General features: G+C 42.6%; 2 protein-coding genes across 6 annotated transcripts in view; both read right to left on the bottom strand.

Moving 5' to 3' along the window:
- RANBP9 (RAN binding protein 9) overlaps positions 1–16,077 on the bottom strand; it is a 38,908-nt gene extending 22,831 nt beyond the window's left edge. For all 5 annotated transcript variants that reach the window (XM_041475468.1, XM_041475469.1, XM_041475470.1 and 2 more), the window contains exons 1-2: positions 15,396–16,077; positions 6,992–7,103 (exon numbers count right to left, since the gene is read on the bottom strand). In XM_041475468.1, the coding sequence (XP_041331402.1) occupies positions 6,992–7,103; positions 15,396–15,816 (533 nt within the window). In that variant the 5' untranslated portion in view covers positions 15,817–16,077. The remainder of the gene's footprint in view (positions 1–6,991; positions 7,104–15,395) is intronic.
- LOC121357762 (TMF-regulated nuclear protein 1-like) lies at positions 15,932–18,940 on the bottom strand. Its single transcript, XM_041475350.1, has 3 exons — positions 18,739–18,940; positions 17,242–17,410; positions 15,932–16,211 (listed from the first exon to the last, which is right to left on the bottom strand). The coding sequence occupies exons 1-3, from the start codon at positions 18,938–18,940 to the stop codon at positions 15,932–15,934; spliced, it is 651 nt and encodes a 216-aa protein (XP_041331284.1).
- Between the last annotated feature and the right edge of the window lie 2,780 nt (positions 18,941–21,720).

Below are 21,720 nucleotides of genomic sequence, written 5' to 3'. Positions count from 1 at the left end.
TCCATTTGATCTTGTAGCCACTATGTTGAAGGTATATGGAAGATCTCTCAATATGAAAGCTGACAAATATCAGAAGTCAGATTAATATATCCTATCCTGCTCACTCCATAAAGAGCAATCTCAAAAACTATACCAAACCACAGACACCTCAGAAAGACTGAAGATAAATTCAAGTACTAAATAATCACTTCTCTAGGAAAAAAAATCTCCAAAAATTCCATACTGTATTTATAAAGACAATCAAAATAATTTAGCAAATATTTACATAATAGTATGTGATAGCCTCCCTACTACAGAAATGTCACCTGCTATCTGCAAAGAGTCAAATTTCTTCTGACTTCCATTGTGCCTACATATGCTACCGAAGACATTATAACCTGGGGAACTGCTACATGATGCTTCAACAAACAACTCTTTTGGAGTTGCAAAAAGTAAGTAATCAACGTGGTACCTTATTCTCTACATGCTATCCATTTAAAGGAAGCAACTTCAACCATACAGAATTAAAACTTAAGTTACCATAATATCTGTAGGGAACCTAAGACAAAGCACTAACAGATGTTTACAGCCATAAATAAGGCAACTGAAAACACCCTAATGTTTTGAATGCATTTATTATTATGAAAAGTAGAAGTAAAACTGAAAAAATATATAAGCTATATAACAGGTACAGTTTGTTTTATCATTATGTTAGTATCTTGGAAAGAGGACAAAGAGAAAAAAATGCATCATCTGTAGGAATTTAAAGACTCAATGAACTTCTATAGGGCCCTCGCAACTGACTTGCAATGACATAAAAAGTTTGAATAATGTTCTCCTGTAGTTTTCCATGGTGCCTTTGCTGACACTGAGGCCAGAAATAAGGCACATTAAAAAGGTACCTAATCTTTATCTTTAATATACTCTGCATTAAAATTTTGTAGAAATATGCCAATTCAAGTTCCTTATTGTCTGCACAATCACAATAAGAAATGAGATGTTAATCTATTTAAATGTTTCAAAATATGCCATAGACAGTTTGAGTCTTTAATTTCAAATTGAAAACAGGTTTAATTTTACGGAGTATTTCCAAGGAAACAGTATTTTGAACATGATAAAACCAGGTTTCAGATTAATGCAGTTCTGCACAGAGAAGAAAAACCAAAAATATATCAGGCATTTTGCATAGTGCTCAAAACTGTTACTCCTGTAACGTTTTGCTTGTGATTGCTCTGATGTTCCTAGAACAATTCCCATTTACTGACATTCCTCCCACTTTGAGGTTTCACCATTTCATCCTGTGACTTGTCCCCAAGGACTAGAGCCTTTTTGGGGACCATATTGTCAGAAAAGAATAGTTGCAAAGAAAATAATATAATGTAAATGTGGGCTACAGTAAAGTTATGATCTATACACTATATTTATGTGAATGAGCTCCAGAAGAAAGAAGTAAAAGATTTTTCAAGCAGCTAAGACCAAGAAATTAGATATATTATCTTAACTCTCTTTTTATATAATTTTCAATTTCTAGCATACACCAACAAAGACAGAAAACTTTGTCACAGTTCCAATATTTGTGACCAGGTAAACACAAACCTCAAACAATCTTATTACACATTTAGTTAATGTTCATTTCTGTCAAACTCTGGTCTCATACATTCAGGTAAAAGATTAATTACTGCTATAGTTTAAGAAAAGATACACTTGCTGATTCATGACCTGATCTCTTCTTGCAGCTGCTACAATTCAAATGAACACACTAATGAAAGAAGGATACTTCAGACCTTATCAGATACTACCCTATACACAAGTACTCTGCTAATAATGCAAGGCCTACTTATATGTAAATAGAGACTGAGTGAAGTTTTGCACGTTGTTTTAACAAATGCCTGTTCTTGTAACAAATAGCTGCTGAAGATATATTAAAAGTATAAAAGTAGATCTTAGGACTGCATAAAATTTTTGATGTACATTAGAAATGTACAAAACAAATACAAACCAACCAGCAATTGACAATGTCATGTGTTTTGTTTATTGGTTAATGCTTCTGTTGAACAAGAAAATGAGTATACTGGATGCTAAAGGAAAAGCCAACTTATTGCAACACAAACAACTTGTAATATAAAAGTACAGTTTGTGTTTGAAGAGCTACACATACATCCTCTAGAAGACAACAAAGCATTTATGACTCAAACACTCTAAAACAGTTCAGGCTCCACTGCAGGCATAGGTGTCATGAAACTTAATTCTCATGGTATTTTTGTTTTGGATAGTTTTTCCTTTTTTACTTCACCACCTACTTCATCACATACTACACAAGATACTGCCAAAACAACAGATGACTGATTGTATATCCAGTGTTAAAAACCAGCCATAGTGTAACAAGTCTCTAACGCCTTATTAACACTGCTTTACTAAAAACATACTGATTACTTGCATGAATTGCTGTACTAACATTTTATTTTAGTGCACTACACTTAGCAGAACTTACACATGGTGCTATAAAGCCTGGCCATGAAGATCTGCATCAGCACCACCACACCACAGACTAAACAACCCTGCTCACAGAAGTCTAAGCTCAGTGCTATCCGCTGAAAGGATACAGCCTTTCTAAACTTAGTTTTCATCAATTCTTCTGGATGGCTTACCACTCCCAGTCCTTGTTTTCATTCTTCTTTAAAAAAAAATAAAAATCAGGAGTGTTCCAGGCCAGGCTGGATGGAGCATTGAGCAACCTGGTCTAGTGGAAGGTGTCCCTGCCCTTGGCAGTGGGGTTGGAACAGAATGATTTTTAAAGTCCCTCCCAACCCAAACCATTCTATGATTCTGTGATTTTGCATTTTAAGTATACATCTTCCTCAGCTGTTCTAAAAGCACTGAAGACTGTCTAGAAGTACATGGTATTACTATCATTTGCCCATTCTTATTAATTGTATTTACAAATCAATGAATAAGAATGGGTAGAAATTCAAGACATGGAAGATAAAAGTACTGTTCCCAGAAGTTTATTTTCCCTGGGAAATAAACAGGTTTCTCCTGGTGAAAGATTTCAAAAGCCAAAAGGCTGTATTTAAACTAAAATTAATGGCATAAGCTATACTGTGATCCAAAGTAGCATTCCCAGTTCCTTTGTTTCAGATTCTGCTTTCTGCTCCTAGCTTCACCCTCTTTTGCTGTCACAGCTACTCATGAAACGATACAAACAGCCATACTGGGAAAAAAACTGAAAGAAAACAAACTCACTCTGGAGATCAGCTTTTGGAAAATAAGTTAGCCAATCAGGTTTACCATGAAGCTGACACAAACAGTCACACAAACTGGGAAAAGGGACATCAACTCAATGAGTGTTCAGAGACCGCTTCTTCTCCTGGCCAAATTTTTTTATTTATTTTTAAGTTAACTGGACATTTCAACGGAGATGCAGACATAACTTACTGTTAGTTAATAGTCCCCTTCCTACCATGCTTTCTAATCATCACCTCGGTACTGTTCCCCATACACCCATTACCCTTCTACTGTTACTGTCTCCAATTGCTCACATAACCATCCACAATGTTCCACATGAGCCAAACAAAGCAAAGCCAAAGAGAGTATAAAAGGAGAGATTATATATAAATAGATGCCCTTAGGCTACAAAAGACAACATGAAACTAAGAAAGAAAACTGAAAAAATAAAGAACAACAGGAAAATATTTACAAAGCGATATGACAGTTGGTTAGAACTTTCAGCAAGAATTCAAAGATATCTAGGTAATTATTTCACGTATCTATACTGTAGCAGCACATGATGACTGCTTGTGTCAAACACTCTACAAATACCAAGACAGATTTTTGTTTGAATGATATTTCAACCTTACTACATCTACTGAACTTAATTCTCACTTCCCTTTTTCTCATCCAGTACCATCAGTTACTGACTCTATCAAACCACATGGAGGTATCAAAAAGCAACTTCGCTGTTCATCTGCTCTGCAACACCAATTCCCATATGCAGGTCTTCCTTCCTAGTAAAGCGTTTTTTTCACACTTTCTTCAGTGTGTTCATAATGTTCTCAAAGTTGGTCACAAACTTCTGCAAAATTAACGTATTGCACACCTTCAAATTTCTACTCAATCCAGTTAGTCACCTAGATGCATTAAAGAATTTAACAGCCTAGGTCATTAGAGTGACAAAACCAATTCTGTGCTCAAACACAGCCACAAGAAGCCATGCTACATGCACACCCTAAACAAAAAACAGCTGCACTTCTTCAAAAAAGTATAATTTTTGCCCTGCTACTTTCAGATATGCAAGATCAGATTCCAGGAGCAGCACCTTCAAGTACTACAATAACATGAAAAATGGATCTCCTACAGCAGGTTTTTAGTAAAGGGTTTTTGATTATTTCAGGCAAGTCTTGCTAAGTAGAGCACAAAAGCAAAAATGCTCTTAGACATACTCCTATAATATAGTACATGGACTAAATACTTTAAGCCGAGTTTATTAAAAAAAATAAATAGAAGTAGTAAAGACTACTACCAAAGGGAACTCCAAACAAACAGCACAAAATTATCCATTGACATTTATGTAAGTTGGAAGCTGTACTTCAGCTTACAGATAGGTATCTCAGTTGTCTCGGGTAGGCTAGGATTTACTTTAAACAGTACTGTAAAATACAGCTCTACCGCTCCTACAACTAGGCTAACACCTTAAGAACACTTGATTTTGCAAGTAAGGCATTTTAGCTAATTGATCCAATTAGTTACATGCTGGTCTTCTACAGATATGGTCCTCCTGAATTCTGTTCCCATTATTAGATGACAAAAAAAAAAAGGCAAAAATGTACCTGGAGCAAGCCAGGTGAAACACAACAGGCAGTGAAAAAGAACTAATAAATCCAAACTGACAGAAATTGGTTTTTATAGTCCTACTTCTCCACATTAAATTCCCCAGTTTACTTATTATGGAAAAATGTATTCGTCTGAATGCAAGGTAACCCTGAACTGTAAGAGATTCATCCTGCACCTCATCAAAGACCTCCTGGACCTGAGAACAGAGTCTAGAGATACACATTTACCATCCAGTGAGGTGCCACATGTTGACTCCTGGTCTTTATCAGCCAAGCTACATTTGGCTTTAGCTGTGTGTACAGTATTTCCCAGCTACCATACTATTTTACACAGTGAAAAAAATTAACATCTCAGCTCATTAAGCAGCAAGTGTTTCATAAAGTGACACTAAATGAAGGTCACAAGGCTGAAGCAAGGATGAGGCAGTATTAACTGAAAAAAGTACCCCTCCAATTTTTATGCAATCTCAGCAGGCAACTTTTCAGGTCATAGCTATGAGACCTGCAAGCTATGACCTGCAAAGTTTTCAGGTGTTGTATTTAAATGGTTACTTGTGAGATGTAACATCATTTAAATACAAAACCTTGAAAAACTTTACTCAGTGATGTTTTCCCACTTTCGCAGGGTTGCCTTACTGAATTTAAAATTACGAAAATCCAACACAAAGTATCTACGGTAAAGTGTTAGAGGAGCTAAGCAAAATGACACCCCCACATATGTGCATACTTTTTGAAATCCATCACTTCAAAAAAGCTACCTTCCAAACTAATTAGGAAGAAAACTATTTCAAGAAGAGAACACCAGCAACACACAATAAGAACCTCTCCTTAACACACAGCAGCAGGATACATTTTTACAAAATGTTCTTAAATTAAAAATACCCCAAAACCAAAAAACCAAGAAACCCACTCACACCCCCCAAAAAAATGAAGGTGTTCCTAAAATTGGTAGCAGAATGTTACTTGAAAAACTAATTTCTACCACCTCAATTTAAAATAATTAGGTCTTCACAGTGTAACAAAAGCAGCTATGGATGTATGATTTTCATAGCAAAGAACTCTCCCAGGGATAACTTTTGAGAACAGAAATAACAACAAACTCGTAAATGCACCTACAAAGCTGCACAGAGGCTACTACTGAGAGGCTATTCCCTCAAAATATCACTATGCAATACTATGAGGAAAACAAAGAAGTTTGAATACTGTTTCTGACTTACAGAAAGCTTACAGGGCTCTGGGAAAATGAAAGAAACAAACTGCAGCAAGACAAAGAAAAGACAAAGGCACTGAATTTCATCCATAATTCTTTTATCTCAAGATTTACTTTCACAGGAGAGCATAAGCACCTGCAACCTGCTTGTACAGTACCTAGAACAGGGACAGCCAGTCCTGACTACAACACTGAAGCAGAACCAGAGAATGTACTACAGCACATTCAGAACAGAAAGCAGTCCTACAGTGTATCAGAATTAACACACATCCTCTACCAAAAGCAGTGAAAGATGAAAAGGAACTAAAGTGCTTCAGCAGAGATTTCATTAGCACTTCAAGACTTTCCCAGGTGAGATTCTATCTGCCTCAGCAGACTTAAAAGCATGTATCACTTGTGCTTCAACAGACTGATAATTCAGATTTATTATGGGAAGCAGCAGCTTCTTACTCATCAATTCTTGTTCCTTCCATAGGGTGACAAATTTCCAGGCACTTATTTAGAATATTCCCCTTTAATCTTATTACTGTTCATCAACAAGTAGCCTTAAGAATAACTTTCTGTTTCAAAACTGATATGACATCCATGAAAAGATCACACTGGGGAAATAAGTTGGTCTGCTACATACCCTAAAAATTACATGAATGTCTGTAAATCCATATAGCCAAAACCCAACATCTTTAAAGGTAACAGGAGGGTCAAACCAGCCATTCAAACCCTAACTTTTTTGTCAAGAAAAAATGAGATGATGTTTTGGTATTTATTGTCCACTGATTTGTGGACAATAAATACCACAATCAGCTCTCTTAAAAGAATCAAATGTAAGAGTGCAACTTCTCAAGAATAAGGAATCAAGCTATATAAAGTGGTAAAACATGAAAGTAAGTTTTGGATACCAAAGACAACTGTTGACTGAAAGATGTTGTAAGGCGGTATTTCAAGAAATAATTAATTCATAATGTACTTTGCTTACCCATCTCTTCCCTTACTGACGATTTTAACTTCGAAATAATATATGCCACAGGCTGCAGGTATAGGATGTGTAGCTCGAACAGAAGCAGCATCTTTTGGAGTTTTTCCATGACCTGAAAAACAAGAGCATTCAAAACACACAAAAAATGTATTTTAGTTAATTGCAGAAGGTGACTCAAAGCTATGCATGCCAACTACTCAAAACAAAAGGCTTAGGCAATGAACAAACAACATACAATATTTTAATCAACCTGATTTTTATGCTGGAGTATTTTGTTTCAAATAGTGTAAGCACCTGTACTGCAACCAAGGATGCTAAAAGAAGTCCTGGATGTAGTAATCCAAATAGGTCCTACAATTATTTAAAGGGAAACCAGAAAAAAGTTTCACCATTCTAAGTAACACGATTGACAAAAGGCCATCTGTGGTTGAAAGAACTATGTGATTTCTCAAATGCACAGGGCTTACTCATTTTTATAGACTGAAACACAACATAAGAGAGTTTTATCTAAAGTTTAGTACTTCTGAATCTACAAGTTACTGAAGACACATCAATTCTAATGTCCTCCAGAATAAACATCAGTCATTATATAGAACATGCTACTCACAATCAATTTCCACATTCCAACATCGTTTCAGGACAGCATTAAGCCTTACAGCCTGCAACTGAGCTCATGCAGCTCCTACTCCTTTTTCTTATTAGGCTCACTACACATTAGCTCTGCCACAATAATGCCCAATTTCAGCTCTTGTCCACTCAGGATTTTCAACCTAAACCCAAGAGCCACTTGCATTCTCCTAATACCAACCTTCTGAATGTGTCATCCTCTTCACAGCCCTTTCCAAAAGCAACCTGGAAGCAGGCTTTTGACCAGATGACTTGTTTTAGCAACAACCTGCTCAAGCAAGCACAGTGTCTCCCAAATACACCCAAACTCCTCGATTTTTGTGTGACAGTCATGCATGGGGCCACTGGACATAGTTTAGAAAAATTTACCATACAAGATGAAAAGTATATTGCATCATGGCAAGAGGTAAGGTAATTCAGTAAGATGAAAACCAAGAACAGACTGTCACTGCCATAAGAATAATTCATGCAGATCCCATGCCTACTCTTGAAGTGGATCTGTAGCATGATGAAAGGAGCTGCCTGTTTTGAGTGTTCTGTACAAATCACTTGTGCTGCAGCACTCCAGCTGTCATTTCCAGTCCAGACAGGGAGGCCTACTGCACCTGCATAGCAAATGATCTGCATATGCAAACATCCCACAACCAAACACACTTCTTTCAGGGGCATTAACAATGGTATTACTGCTCAGGCTCAGATTAATCAATCTCAGGTGCAGCAAGTCAGGTCACACAGCAAAGAAGAAACTGTTGGAGAATGACAGCCTAGGCAGGCAGAAAGATAAGGCCCAGCTGGCCCACAGTAACAAAACCTCTAAGGGCAGAGGGTCAGGGATTGACCGGTGCAGAACCTCTGAGCACAGTGCTCTCTTGTGCAAATGCTCATAGAACCGTCAGGGCTTACCAGCCTGCAGAGCCAGCACCCACCAGCTCCTAACCAATGGCATGTGCTCAGCCAGGGAGAACTCTCACCATGGCTGCACCAGCAACCGAAACCTTTTTGCACACCACAAATTCTTCACCCACTGACACTAGATTTAACCTACCATGTTTTATCTGATGTTAACGATTCACCCCAGTGTGCAACTACCTAAACACAAGTGGCCAACCACCTTACTTTTCTGAGTGCAAATCCATTGCTCGCTTCAGTGTTTTGCTAGTACTACTAAACATTTTGTATAGAGATCCTTCAATCACCTCATGGATTTGACAATGTTAAGTTTGCTGCCTACATTCTGCATGTTGATTTCTGCATGTTGATATGATGTATCACATGAGGAAAAACCAGTAATTTACTCCTCCATACACAACACATTTTATTGTTCACTACTTTTAAGTTATTTCCTCAGGATGTGACAACCAGTGTAATAACCAAGTACATAATCTTAGTTAGAGCTTCCATGAGTTTGCTTGGTTTTCAAATGCTGGTAGATCACTATTTAGCTGTTACAGATTATCATGCCTAAGTATGTTGAAATCCTTCAGCTAAAAGGGCAGAACACTGAACTCCTAAGACATCCCTGAAGTTCAAAAAAGTCCAATTAAGCAATGCATTGGAGGAAGGAAAAATACCTTCTTCTAAAATGTCTTTAGGTTTTTACTTTTAAATAGACTCCAAAGAAGTTCCCTTGGTTACTCTATGCACTTGACAATCTGTGTAGTTTCAGTCTGAGTCATTCTCCTTATATGGGAAAGTCTTCCACATAGAAAAGACTAAAGCAGTAGGAACAAGCCAAGTATTACTGAAAATGTAAATCTATTACCCAGCAGACTGAGCTTTGTGAAATCACAATCTAAGTGTTTGGCAACAATACCTATTTAAGGCATTCTTAACACCTCTTCCTGAAACTCCCCTTCTCCAACTTCATTCCCAATCCAGGCATTTATTTGCAAGGACATAACCAGGAACCAGATTGATTAGCTGATCAGCGTTTAAGAAACCTACCAGATTTTTTTAAGCAGCAGATCAGTTCCCTGATCCAGTTCACAACACAGCCACACACAGCTGTCACACTGCAAATAAGAGGCCAGCAGAGGGGCAGAAGTAACAGGACACCTTACCAGTATTGCCAAACACTTCATGTGATGAAGCAACATGCTTGGGGAAGTCAGTACCCAAAACTACTTTCATCCCATTAAAACAGGAGACACCATAGATTTAGAACTGCTGTCCTTTTAACATAATCTCCTATGGATCCCATTTTACTGTTTGAGCATACTGCTTTTATTTGTACTTACATACAATTAAGCCTAGGAGAAGGCTAAATATCATCCAGTTAACTACTTTCCAATATTCCAAGTATCTTCACACTGTCTAAACATGGTAGTTAAGTCTTTCAGTACCACCAGGCTACACTGAATTACGTGTGGTCATGAGATCCTATCAGCCTGCTTTAAAACAAGAAAGAGGCTTGTAACTGAACAGTTAGCTGAACTGCAAAATTTCTTACCAGAGGATACTATAGATGTTAGCATTTAAGAGAACACTGGCTAAGTTTCTAGAACTGCAGTTAACTGAGACACTGCCTCGAGTTCAGAATGTCCTTCAGCTTAAAATGGCTGGAAGCCGAGAGGGGAAACAGACATACACCGTTTATGCCCAACATGTTTTTAGATTTTTTTCTCAGGCCCTTGCAACCACTGTCACCAATGGGACTCATGAGCCGAGTGGCCCATTAACTTGACATATTCTACTGCTGCCACAGCCTTTGGTAACCTGAATCCTCACTTCCTTGCTTGTGAGTAAAAAAGAACTTCGACACCCAACTCTGAACTTCTGAATTGGAGGTTCCAAACACCTGAAGTAGATCATTCAAACACTGCCCAATGTTTCCCCACCACAGACCCCTTCGACAGTCACGAGCTATAGGTAGAGTATTTAAAAGAACACTTTTGAAGTATGTACTATTTAACAATAAGGATTTTCAGCATTAAAAAGTGAACTCTGCAAACAGATGCACTGGGGGCACTGAAGGGAAAACAGATCTGCAAATCTTGAACTTTACAATGTAAACCAGATCATATGTAAGTTCATTTACTAGAACTGTTTTCACTTGGGCTTTCATTAGAAGTGTTTGACAACCTTAAGCTGACCATGCTTTTTATCATTTTTTAAGCACTCACACTAATGATTTTTGGTCAGTAGTATCACTACTACTTAAGCAAAATTACAGTGAAATTAATATAAATTTTAATTCTATCTACTTGGAAAAAAAACTAATTCAGATATAAACATGTTTGGAGAAGCCATCTCTGCTTTCAAAAAAGATAATATTTGAACCTAAATCTTTATAATGCATACACACCAAAGTCCAAAAGAAATCTATGGGAGCACCTACCTAGACAGAAGTAAGCATATTTATCCCATTTAAATCCTTAAATGAAGTTTACCTAAGCTGAACTGCAGTTATTTCCAACAGGTGGTTCAATGACTTGCTCACACTGCCAAAAATAAAATAATCAAAGCCTAATCTTCTGTTGTATTCATTAGGCAAGTTTCACTGAGACAAGAATGGAACAGGCTGCCCAGGGAAGTGATTGAGTCACCACCCCTGGAGATATTTACAAAACCTGTAGATGTGGCACTTGGGGACACAGTTAAGTCGAGGACTCAGCAGTACTGTGTTTGTGGTTGGACTCGTGTTCCTAGAGCTCTTTTGCAAACTAATGATTCTATAATTCTAAGAAAAAAACCAAATCAAAATACACAAATTACTAATTTTAACTTCTTCCCCAGTTGAAAAAAAAAGCAAGACATCTCAGAGCTACAAGGCTGTTCAAAACCAGCAAACTGTACTGAGTGTACCCTGAGTGTTCTCCGCAAGAAAAATTGACACCATCCTTGTAACACTGAGTGACAACACAGAACTATTAGTATAGAATCCTCTTATTTTTCCAACAGGAAACAGAATGCATAATTTGCACTGAAAAATAGTGTATTTTTGTTTTGCACTACAGACAGTTCAAAGGCAACTGCACTGTAAATAAATGTCTGGCTAAGATCCCCTGGCCTGTGATACATTAGAAAAAGTTCATGCAATGGCAGCTTACTCAAAATTGCATAACTTTCTCCAGCTTTTTTGGACAAATGTCACAAGATTTATTTAAGTGAAGTTTCTATAGGAGTTTCCATGACTTCAGCACCAATTATTTTGTCTGTTCACGTAATTCTGTATATAGTTTCTTCCATGGTTACAAATCTGCACTGACTGTGTTTTTATCTCCTTACACCACATAGTATAGATCAGTACCTGCTGGAAACCTAATTTGTCTGTCTAGTGGACCTTTTATATCACATACACCATTTATGAATTCCCTGTTTTTCAACAGGATCCATGTGCTAACTCTGAATATTTTAGAAATATGCAGGAATATTTTTAAAGGTGTCTTGCCTCACTAGCTACGTAATTTTGTGCAGTAATGCATGCTTTACGTGCAGCACGCACTTATGCTTTCTTTACGACTTACCACAGCTCAGAGCTGTAAAAATTATAATTAAGTGAAATGACATCAATTTTTTTCCTGATACAGTTTTTCATTGTCTCCCTTACAAAGACACACCACAAACAACAGGTAGTGAGACAGCGTTAGCTTTCTATCAGCTTGCACAGCTAACTGGCAGCAACACAAAAATGTATGTCTGTCCACAGGAAAAATGAAAATACTCTAGGTACAGACTTTCATATATTTATGGTATCACTGATGCCATTGTCTATGTATTTTGTATCAAGACTTTAACAAAGCTACCTAATCTGCTAAACAAAAACACCCCCCCATTTAAGTTTTCCTTTCCAAGTAATACTATGATTCTGAGAGATAGCACAAAAAAGCACTGACTCTTGGGTTTTGTTGACCTTAACACAATTTGAAGAGCTTTTTTCCTGATGCTAGACTATATTCCTTTTTTTAAAACCTCCACCACTAGATCAATGGCCCGGTTTTGTGACAGTTTTCATTTCTTAAGCACTCTGTAGGATGCTTGCAAAAATCTTCAGGTCCAGAAATGCAGAACACAAAACATCTCAGCTGCAATGGGTAGAAAGAGACATCTACTGCACTTCATGTTTCCATACAACTTGTCCACTGGTAAGCAAGAAAACAAAAGGAATCTTCAGAAATTACATCGAGAGGACCATCTCACAAACTAATGAAACAAAAATCTCACTACTCGCAATACATCAGCACATTAAAATAAGAAGGTAACTATATGAAAAATAACTTCTAAAGCTTTTGTGCTGATTGTTTCTCTCACACATTTCTTCAGTAACCCCAACACACCCAAGGTGAAGGCAAAGCACTGCTGTTAACACTTTCTGCCTCCTATCAGTCACAGAAGGAAATTACTCCAGAAAAACAGTTCTATAGCCAGAAATCTACAGAGGCAGAAGAGAAAATTTAAGTGCACAGGGTACCTATACTACAGTAATAGAAAACAGTAAGAATTGCTTTAGGTTACTGCCTTCTTTGGACAGATCGATCTTTTTCCTTGAGTATTTTGGTCAAGAATACAACATTTCTTTATCCCTGCTCAATATAAAATTCATGTTTCCTTTAAAAAAAAATCCAATGTTTTTCCACTACTACTTAGGCAATTTCAAACGCACTGAAATTGTCAATATTACAAAAGAAGATACTGCGAGCGCTTTCTTTTGAAACTGATTTGTAGAAACACTATTTCACAGGGCTAAGCACATTCTTACTTGCCATCTTCCCCTACTCTCCTCATTTTCTCCCCTTTTATTGTATTCTTAGGGCTGAAGGATGCAGGAGGGAGAAAAGGCAGGAGATGTTCAGCATGTTTGCCCCCTGGTTCTCAGGTAGAAATACTCTGATACCATTCACTGCTTAGCCCAGTTAGCAACTCCAGGTACCAGGCTGCTTAATATAAACAGGAGTTGCCCTAGCAGCCATCTTCATTAAATTACCCAGAAGAAAAGATGGGCCACTTAAGAAGCCATTTATTCCCATCTGCACTTAGGAAAAAGAAAAGCACGGACATGTCATACTGGCATCTCTCCTGTTCAGGGTCCTTTGGGCTAACCTAGGAACTCTTCCACCTTCAGCACTTACCATTATTTAAGAGTTAGAGTAAAGGTATTTCATTGTCATGTCCTATTAACTGTGCTTCATGACTTCTCTAACTTCTTTGAGGCAATGATTTTCCTTAACACCACGGCAAAGAAGGTAAGTGAGGAAAAACAGGGATAGCACAAGGAAAGCCTAAAAATATACTTCTGCAATAACACTGAGAGATCACAGAGGTTCGACCTCTAAATTTTAGCTTATGAGAAAAAGAAGTTGGCCAAAGCAAAACAAACCAGCAGAAGGAGTTGATAGCCACTAAGCTATGATTATCTTAGAAGAAAAAAAACACCAAAACCAAACAACCCACTGCCACTAAGCACCAGAAAATACAAAATGTTTCTAAAAATACAAGGTCATAAAACACTGAACAAAAGCCAGGAAATTCAGAGTTGAGTATTAAATTACACATCCTTAAATCACTTGGTGCCTCCCAGAAACCTGCTCTATAGTCATCAAGCTCCTTTATTATCTTTGTACAGTGCATTAAACTTAGCATTTTTAACAGAGTATTTTGTGTGTAATAATAAAACCTCTCTATTAAAAAAAAAGTCTCCCAGAGTACATTTAATCCTTTCATGGCAGCCAAATCCTGCCATGTGTGTTACCGTTTTCCTCCTCCGATTAAACAGTAACATGTTTATCGAGATTTCCCTTGAATTTCTCCACTGCAAACTCTGAGAAAGGGCAACTGCATGGTTGTTTTTTTCCCCTCCCACTACGTTCATTTGACTACAGATTGACAAAAGATCCAGCTCTTCACAGCCAACTCAGAAGTGGTTTTACTTCTACTTCAGGACTTTGGGCCTAGAACACCAGATGTGTCTGTGTTTTTTCAGGTCAGAGTGTAGGCTTATGTTTCCAGGTTTTATGACATTTCATAACAATCAACACAAGTTTTTCTTCTAATGCCTCTTGCTGATGTTATTTTTCAATACAAAAGCATACTGTCTTTTACCTTTTATTTGAAAATCTGTAACTTTAACTGTGAAACGTCTAGGAACAAAGTTTCAGTCACCTTTATTAATGTAAGTCCTATTGTCGTTCCTTCCCTCAAATCACTCTGTGCAATAGTTAGGCAAGACTATTACCAGTGACTTTAAAGTCATTTTTTTTCACAGTTTAAAAATAAACCGTGTTTTTCTCAGTGCTTTCCCCTCCCGTCATTTCCGTGTTCAATAGCTTAACGCTTGCTGCTCTTAACTCCATTTAACCCTTGCTCTTCTCGAGGGTGGGGGGGGGGAAAAAGCAGCCACTTCTTTTTCTCGCTCATTACCATAAACAGGACACGTCATGCCGAGCGTCCTTTATTCTCCTGCCTCCGACCCAAACGTTCCGGCGATACCTGAATCCACGGAGGAAGTCTCGGAGTTTACATAATGCCCACTCCAGAAGCATAAGGAGGCGGGGGCGGCCCCTTGTGTCCCCCCCGCCTTTCCCCGCACGGCGACAGAAACGGGGGGGGGGAGGGGAAAGGAGAGAAAAATAAACCTGAAATAAGGGAAAACAAGCCCCTTATCTCCACGCTGCGGGGAGAAATTTAGGGGATCGGAAAACAAGGAAGGAGGAGGGAGAGGAGCGTGTGTTATTTCCTGTTATTGTTACTCCTGTGCCCACTGCCCGACGGAGGGGTCGGGCAGCCCCCGGCCCCGGGGGGGTCAGGGGGTGTTGCGGCGGCGCGGGCCGCCCCTCCTCACCTTTGTAGTGCACCCGCAGGTTGTTCTGCGAGAGGCCGATGTAACTGAATTTGTCCTTCGGGCTCCAGGAGCGGGGCAGCGGCGTCTCCTGCTCGTCCACGGCCGGGTAGAGCCTCTTCAGCCGCCGCTTCAGCTCCTTCTCCTGCTCGTTCAGGGCCGGGTCTCCGTGCGGGAAGGGCGCCGGGGCGCTGGTGCCGCTCCCCGCCGGCAGGCCCAGCGCGGCGCCGGCACCGCCGCCCCCCGCGGCCGCGGGCGCGGTGGCCGGAGGCGGCGGGGGCGGGTGGAGCAGGAGTGCGGCGGCCGGAGCGGGGCCGGGGCTTGCGGCGGCGGAGGGGATCCCCGGCGCCGGCGGGGGAACGGCGGCCGCCAAAGAAAGCTGTGGCGACGGCGGCTGTTGTTGCTGCTGCTGTTGCCCGGACATCCCGGCTCCGGCCTCCTCCTGCTCCTCCGCCGCCACCTCCCGCGGCGGTCGCGACTGTCACCGGACGGCCCGGGGGCGGAGCGACGGGCAGGCCCGGGGCCGTGCGGAGCGCGGGTCACCCCCACAACCGGAGCGTCTCGGTAGAAGACGGGGGGCGGGGTGGGGGAGGGTTGGCGATGACGGCGGCCGGTGGAGGTGCCCGATGGGAGCGAGGGGCGTCGCGGGGCGCGGCGGGGCCGGGGGCGAGGCGGGCAGAGCGGCGGCGGCTTTTTTTTTTCCCCTTTCCCCCTCTCTTTTGCCGCAGTCTCCGTCCGGCGCTGGGCGAGTCCCGGCAACCCACGCCGGCGAGGAGCTGATTTATCGCTGCTCCAGCCCCGGCTCGCAATTCTGTCACTCTAAATCACGCACATGCGGAGAGCGGGAAGCTTTTGGCCAGCTCCCCAACACCCCCTCCCCCCCCCAAAAAAAATTAAAAATATAAATAACGAAAATAAAAAGGTGGGGGGGAGAAATCCAGGGAAGAGCCGTGCGGAGGGCGGGAGGGATGGAGGGAGGGGGGCACCTGGCAGCCGCCGCGCCCGCCCCCGCCGCTCCCCGCGGCGCCTCCCGGGCCCGGCTCCGCGGCGGGGGCTGCGGGGGGACCCCTGAGCTCTCCCGCCCGGCGTGGTCCTGCCTGCCAGCGCTGCGACCCGCGTGTACATGTGCGTATCCACATATATCCCTATCCCATATGGATGCGGCTGTGGGAGGGTTACAGCTCCCGGGCTGGAGCTGCAGCATCCGCCCCGGCGGCAGTGGGATGCAAAGCCCCGGGCAGCCTCCGGCTGTCCCAGCCCTGCGGCAGAGGGGCTCTGTGCCAGCCGGGTGCAGCGATTGCGGTACCCCGGTGTCCCAGCGCTGCTCCCACTGCCCATGTATCAAATCCATAAAGGCAAGGAGCCCCTGGTGCTGAGAAATTAGGGGATCATGGCTTGGGACTGCAGCTTGGCCTCCCCCCACCATCTCTGTTAGGCCCTGCAGTGGCTTTGCCTGTTATTCCCATCACATCCTTTAAGAGTAAAGAAAAAAGGAAAATCACTATGAAAAGTGTTGGTGGTATCACTATAATTCAGGGGTTGACACAATCCCTGGGAATTTTGTCCCAACGCAGGGTCCCCTTGGCCATGCCCAGGGTCAGGGCAGGGTTTCAGGGGAAAGAAGTTTCAGGAATGCCTGAATCCCAGCAGCTGCACAGGCAAGTCCCTGAAACTTGCACTGCTGAGTGAGGGAGGAGTCATTCCTGAGAGCAGGACAGTTGCATGCCTCTGGAGATGCTTACATGGCTAATAAAATCCGGGATAAACCCCCCAGCAATAATGCAGCACACAGGGCAGGAGGCTGAAACTGTTCTCTGCCACTGCACTGCAGCACCAAACTCAGACTTACACGCAGCCCTCCTCCTTAAATTCAAGAAATATCTCCAGATTTTCAGTATTGCTGAGCTCCAAACTTTGGTGCAAGTGACTTCTGCCCTGCTTGGCAAAGGGAACCTGTGGGCCGGCCTCCTGCATGTGCAACGCGGAGAGAACACTGAATCTCCATGGAAAATCCTTCCCTACGGTTTAGGAAATCAGAAAGCCAGGGAGAAATGTATAGACCAGAGGAAAACACTGAACACTGAGTGGAAGGAGGGAGTGACCATGGTCAACTGCAGTCCATGTCCAGTGGAGACTCCAGGGAAGCTGCTTTTCCCTCCTCACAGCAGTGCTGCTGTTCCCAATGCATTTGAGACACCAGGAATGTCTCCTGGTGTTTCAAAACAGGGAAAGGACCAGTGCTGGTGCTCCCAGTGCCCTCCAGCCAGGGGACTGCAAAGGAAGCAGCATCCATACACCCTCTATTGCAGGGGGGTGCTCTTTGTTCCTGCCGGGAGCCCCGTTCTGCAGCTCATCCCTTGGGATGGTTTTATGACATCCTGGGGAAGGCAGGCTAGGGAGGGGGTGGGATACCCCTCGCAGGTGCCCATCACACGGGTACCCCAGCACTCAGACACAGGGATCCCAACACAGCATTGCACCTTCACGTGGGTACCCCAGCACGCAGTTACCCCAGTGCGCTGCTACACCTGCCCACAGGTACCCCAGAGCTCTGACACACCAGTACACCACTCTGCACACCAGAACCCCACACATGGCTGTACCTGAACAGGGGTACCCCAAAACACAGCTCCTGGAACTCAGGTACTCCATCAGCCCCCTGCCATGCCACATGCCCTGTGTGGCACTGCTGTGGGCTCACGGGGTCTTTGCAGTTCCCTGAAGCAGGTGAGGCTGGTACAATTTCCCTTTAATCCCAAACATCATGAGCCTTACTCCAAAGGCAATGCCAAAGGCTTTTAAAAATTCCTAGTTAACTTGATTTAAAAAGTGTGACTGTAGGAAATAACGAAGGTTGCTTCCCCCTGTTGCCACAAATTTGCATTCAGCCCACAGACGACAGCAGCGGGGCTGCGGCGTCGTTGGATTTCTTCGGAAAAGTTACCAGAGGCCTGAGAGAGAGACAGCTGGAATTCATATTAGAATATTTTTAACGTGCTCTTACAAATACTTTGGCATACGCCTATTCCACTCCTTTTAATGATGTTGACTTCATTTCCTTTAACACGGGGCGAAAAAAATGCTACACCAACAAGACTTAATTAAATTAATAAGAGGGAACAATAATAAATAATCCCAGTTGCGTTCCTGGACGGTTGCAAAACACAGATCGGAGGGTCGGGACGGTAACACCCAACAACCTCCTCAGACGATTTGCTGAGATGGGCGCATCCCCGGGTCCCTGCTCTCCTCGCTGGTGACAGAGGGGGCTCGGGGGGTGCCGGGCTGCGCGGAAGGAGGGGGATGGGATGTTCGCGTGCCCGCGCACCTGGGGGTGTGCGCGCACCTGTCCGCGCGCCCCCGCCGCCGCGCGCCCCCGCGTCAGCTGAGCCCGCGGCCCCGCCCCTCCTCCTCTCCGCGCTCGCGGCGGGGCGGGGTCTCCGCCCCTCGGGGGGCGCGAGGCGCGGAGGGAGGGGGGTGAGGGGTGAGGGCAGGAGAGTTGAACTGGCGGTACCGACAGGGTCCCTCGGGTCTGGTGCTGGAGCCATCCCTACGGTCCAAAGCTGTTGTAGGGCTCTGTGGCGTGACCCGGACCTGTCGCGAGCTTTCCTCCAGGAGGAAGTCTGAGCGACCCCCCGAGGGTAGTGGGGAAAGGGACGCTGACCCTCAGTGGCTTACTGAAGGGTGTTGCTGCCGAGGCCCAGCCAAATTATCATGGAATCAGAATATGCCGCTGGAGAGCTTTGTCCAAATGTGTCTTCAACACTGCTAGGCTTGGTGTTATAACCACTTCCGGCTCACTTCCATGAGCCTGTTCCAGTGCTCAGCCAACCTCTGGGTGAAGAATGTTTTCCCATTCTCTACCCTAAACCTGCCCTGACACAGCTTCATGCTGTTTCCTCGAGTCCTGTCACTGACATTACAGTCATGAGACTGTAGTGATAATTCTCCTCTCGGTGTTGTCCTGGGCACATCAGACCTGTTGAAAAGTTTTCTGTGTAACCCAGACCAGTTGAAAGGTTTTCTCTGGGATAAGGTCAAGCTGACCCTCAGAGGGGTAATGGGGAGACACATTAACCCTCAGTGCATTAATGACTAATTCAAAGGGATTGACTCACTGGAGTGAGTCCAGTGAGGGTTGTCCCCTCCTGATGAAATTAAATACTCATAATGCCAACCCTTTTCCTCCCAGTATGACCTGGCCTTGTAATAGTTGGCATGACCCACAAACAGTGCCAGATCAAATGACAATTCTTGTAAAAGAACATAAACTATGCACATATACTCACATATATATATACACATATGTAAACACCAGCCACTCAGTGTCATTTCATTTTTGTCCACTCCAAGTGATCTATTAACAAGAACCTCAGTTACCCTGCCTTCAGGTGTAGGTCATGACATTGAGTTGGAGAAGAAGGAGAAGATGGCATGGCAGCCTTTGGGGATGATTGGGGATGGCAGCTAGGGTAAATGGAGACAGGCTGGTGTGTGCCCCCAGGGAGGCTGTGCCTCCTGACAGGCACAACGTGGGTCTGCTGCCCACACCTTGTGTCCAGCACTACAGCCGATATGGGGAAATGCCACTGAGAGCATTTCTCAGGGGTGGGAAAGGTTGGGAATGCCTCAGCTCAAGAGGACAGGAGGAGCAGCGCAGTGTTTCTGAGGGGGTTTTGTTTGGGGCCTGTTTTACTTTGGTTTTTGTGTTGCAGGGTGTTTTTTTGTGCTTAATGTTGTTGGTTATTCAGAGGTTGCCCGCACTAATATATTCACATGGCAGCAGTGAAAGAGAAATGGTTTACAGATTGTCAAGCTTGCCTTGGAAAACATTAGAAAAGGAAAGGAATGTCACCGGCAAATCTAGATCTTGTGTCCAGTTCTGGGCTCCTCAGTACAAGAAAAACAAGGAGCTTCTGGAGAGGGTTCAGCAGAGGCCACAAAGACGATGAGGGGCCTGGAGCATCTCTCTTATGATGAGAAGCTGAGGGGGCTGTGCCTGTTTAGTTCGGAGAATAGAAGACTGAGAGGGCATCTTGTTAATGCGTATAAATATCTCAAAGGTGGGTGTCAAGAGCACGGTGCCAGACTCTTTTCAATGGTGGCCAGCAACAGGACAAGGAGCAGTGCCTATGAATTAAAACAGAATTTCACCTGAACATGAGGAAGAAGTTTACATTGAGAGTAGCAGAGCACTGAACAGACTGCCTGGGGAAGCTGTGGAGTCTCCCTCTCTGGAAGCATTCCAAACACACCTGGATGTGTTGCATCACCTGCTCTAGGTGACCCTACCTTGGCAACAAAGTTGGACTGGTTGATCTCTTCCAACCCTAAAAATTTTATGATTCCATGAACCTGAAATGTTGATCACTTCACAAACCCTTTTCCAGCTGCCGGCATATTGGAGTATAGGCACAGAAGCAGGAAACAAAGGAGGCTAATTATGCTTCATCTGTGTGAAATGACGTGTGAGGTAATGGAGGTGTGACACTCACAAAGGCTTGTATGAAGCTAAACATTTCTCACCTATAGTTACCAAAATATCCTGTCACATGCAACTGCTTGATGATGTCTAATAGCATTTATGGCTGGACAAATTGCAGTTATCTAAAAATACTCTATCAGGAGAAGCTGCAAACTGTACAGAGTAGAAGTGCCTAGGATGGATGTTGAAACACAAGCTGGACCATGCCTGAGGTCAATTACCCTGGCACTGTAGGCTATCTCCCACTGTATATAAGTTTGCTTTCTAATATCTAGATGTTGTTGTAAACCATGAAGCTTAGATGTTCACATTTTTATTAAAATTAATTTTTATTAATTTTATCCCACATTTTTATTTAATAAATTAAAAATTTATTAAAAATACAGTATTTGGCTAACTATAGACATTGGGAGATACATTTGTTATGTTCCTAAGTGTAGATGTGTCTTAAGTCTTTTGTGATTGTCAGTAAATTTTCTGCCATATCTACTTCCTCAGATGTGTCTCACTTCTAGTATTTGTGCCCAAATGCTTCATGTCACCCATTTGAGATTGTCACCATGAGATTCCTGTTTCTTGAACAGTAGGACAGGAGAGTGGTGTTTCTGCACTTACTTCTTGACATTATTCCCTACTTTGCTACTCTGGTTGCTTTTATCACATCTTTTGCCATCTTCCAAGGATAAATAATCCAAGTGTAACAAAGCATTGTTTTTTATAAAAGTCTTTTCTCCAAACTATGCCCCTAGACAAACAAGTTCACATCACTTTTTCTGAGTGAGGATAGACTGCACACTATGCCAGAGGTTTTGTAGAGAATTCTAATAATTGGCATTAACCGGT

The sequence above is a fragment of the Pyrgilauda ruficollis genome, unplaced genomic scaffold (assembly GCF_017590135.1).
Source record: "Pyrgilauda ruficollis isolate IOZ18807 unplaced genomic scaffold, ASM1759013v1 scaffold35, whole genome shotgun sequence".
NCBI classification, from domain to species: domain Eukaryota; kingdom Metazoa; phylum Chordata; class Aves; order Passeriformes; family Passeridae; genus Pyrgilauda; species Pyrgilauda ruficollis.
Note: the sequence above shows the minus strand (reverse complement) of the source record. Positions and strands in the feature narration are given on the sequence as shown.

Coding starts and splice junctions, on each gene's coding strand:
- LOC121357762 (XM_041475350.1), bottom strand. CDS start 18,940: ATGGCTCCAGCACCAGACCCGAGGGACCCTGTCGGTACCGCCAGTTCA. Junction 17,411..18,738: donor CGGCGGGGGCGCGCGGACAG/GTGCGCGCACAC, acceptor CCTAAACCGTAG/GGAAGGATTTTCCATGGAGA. Junction 16,212..17,241: donor TTTAAGGAGGAGGGCTGCGT/GTAAGTCTGAGT, acceptor TGCGTGATTTAG/AGTGACAGAATTGCGAGCCG.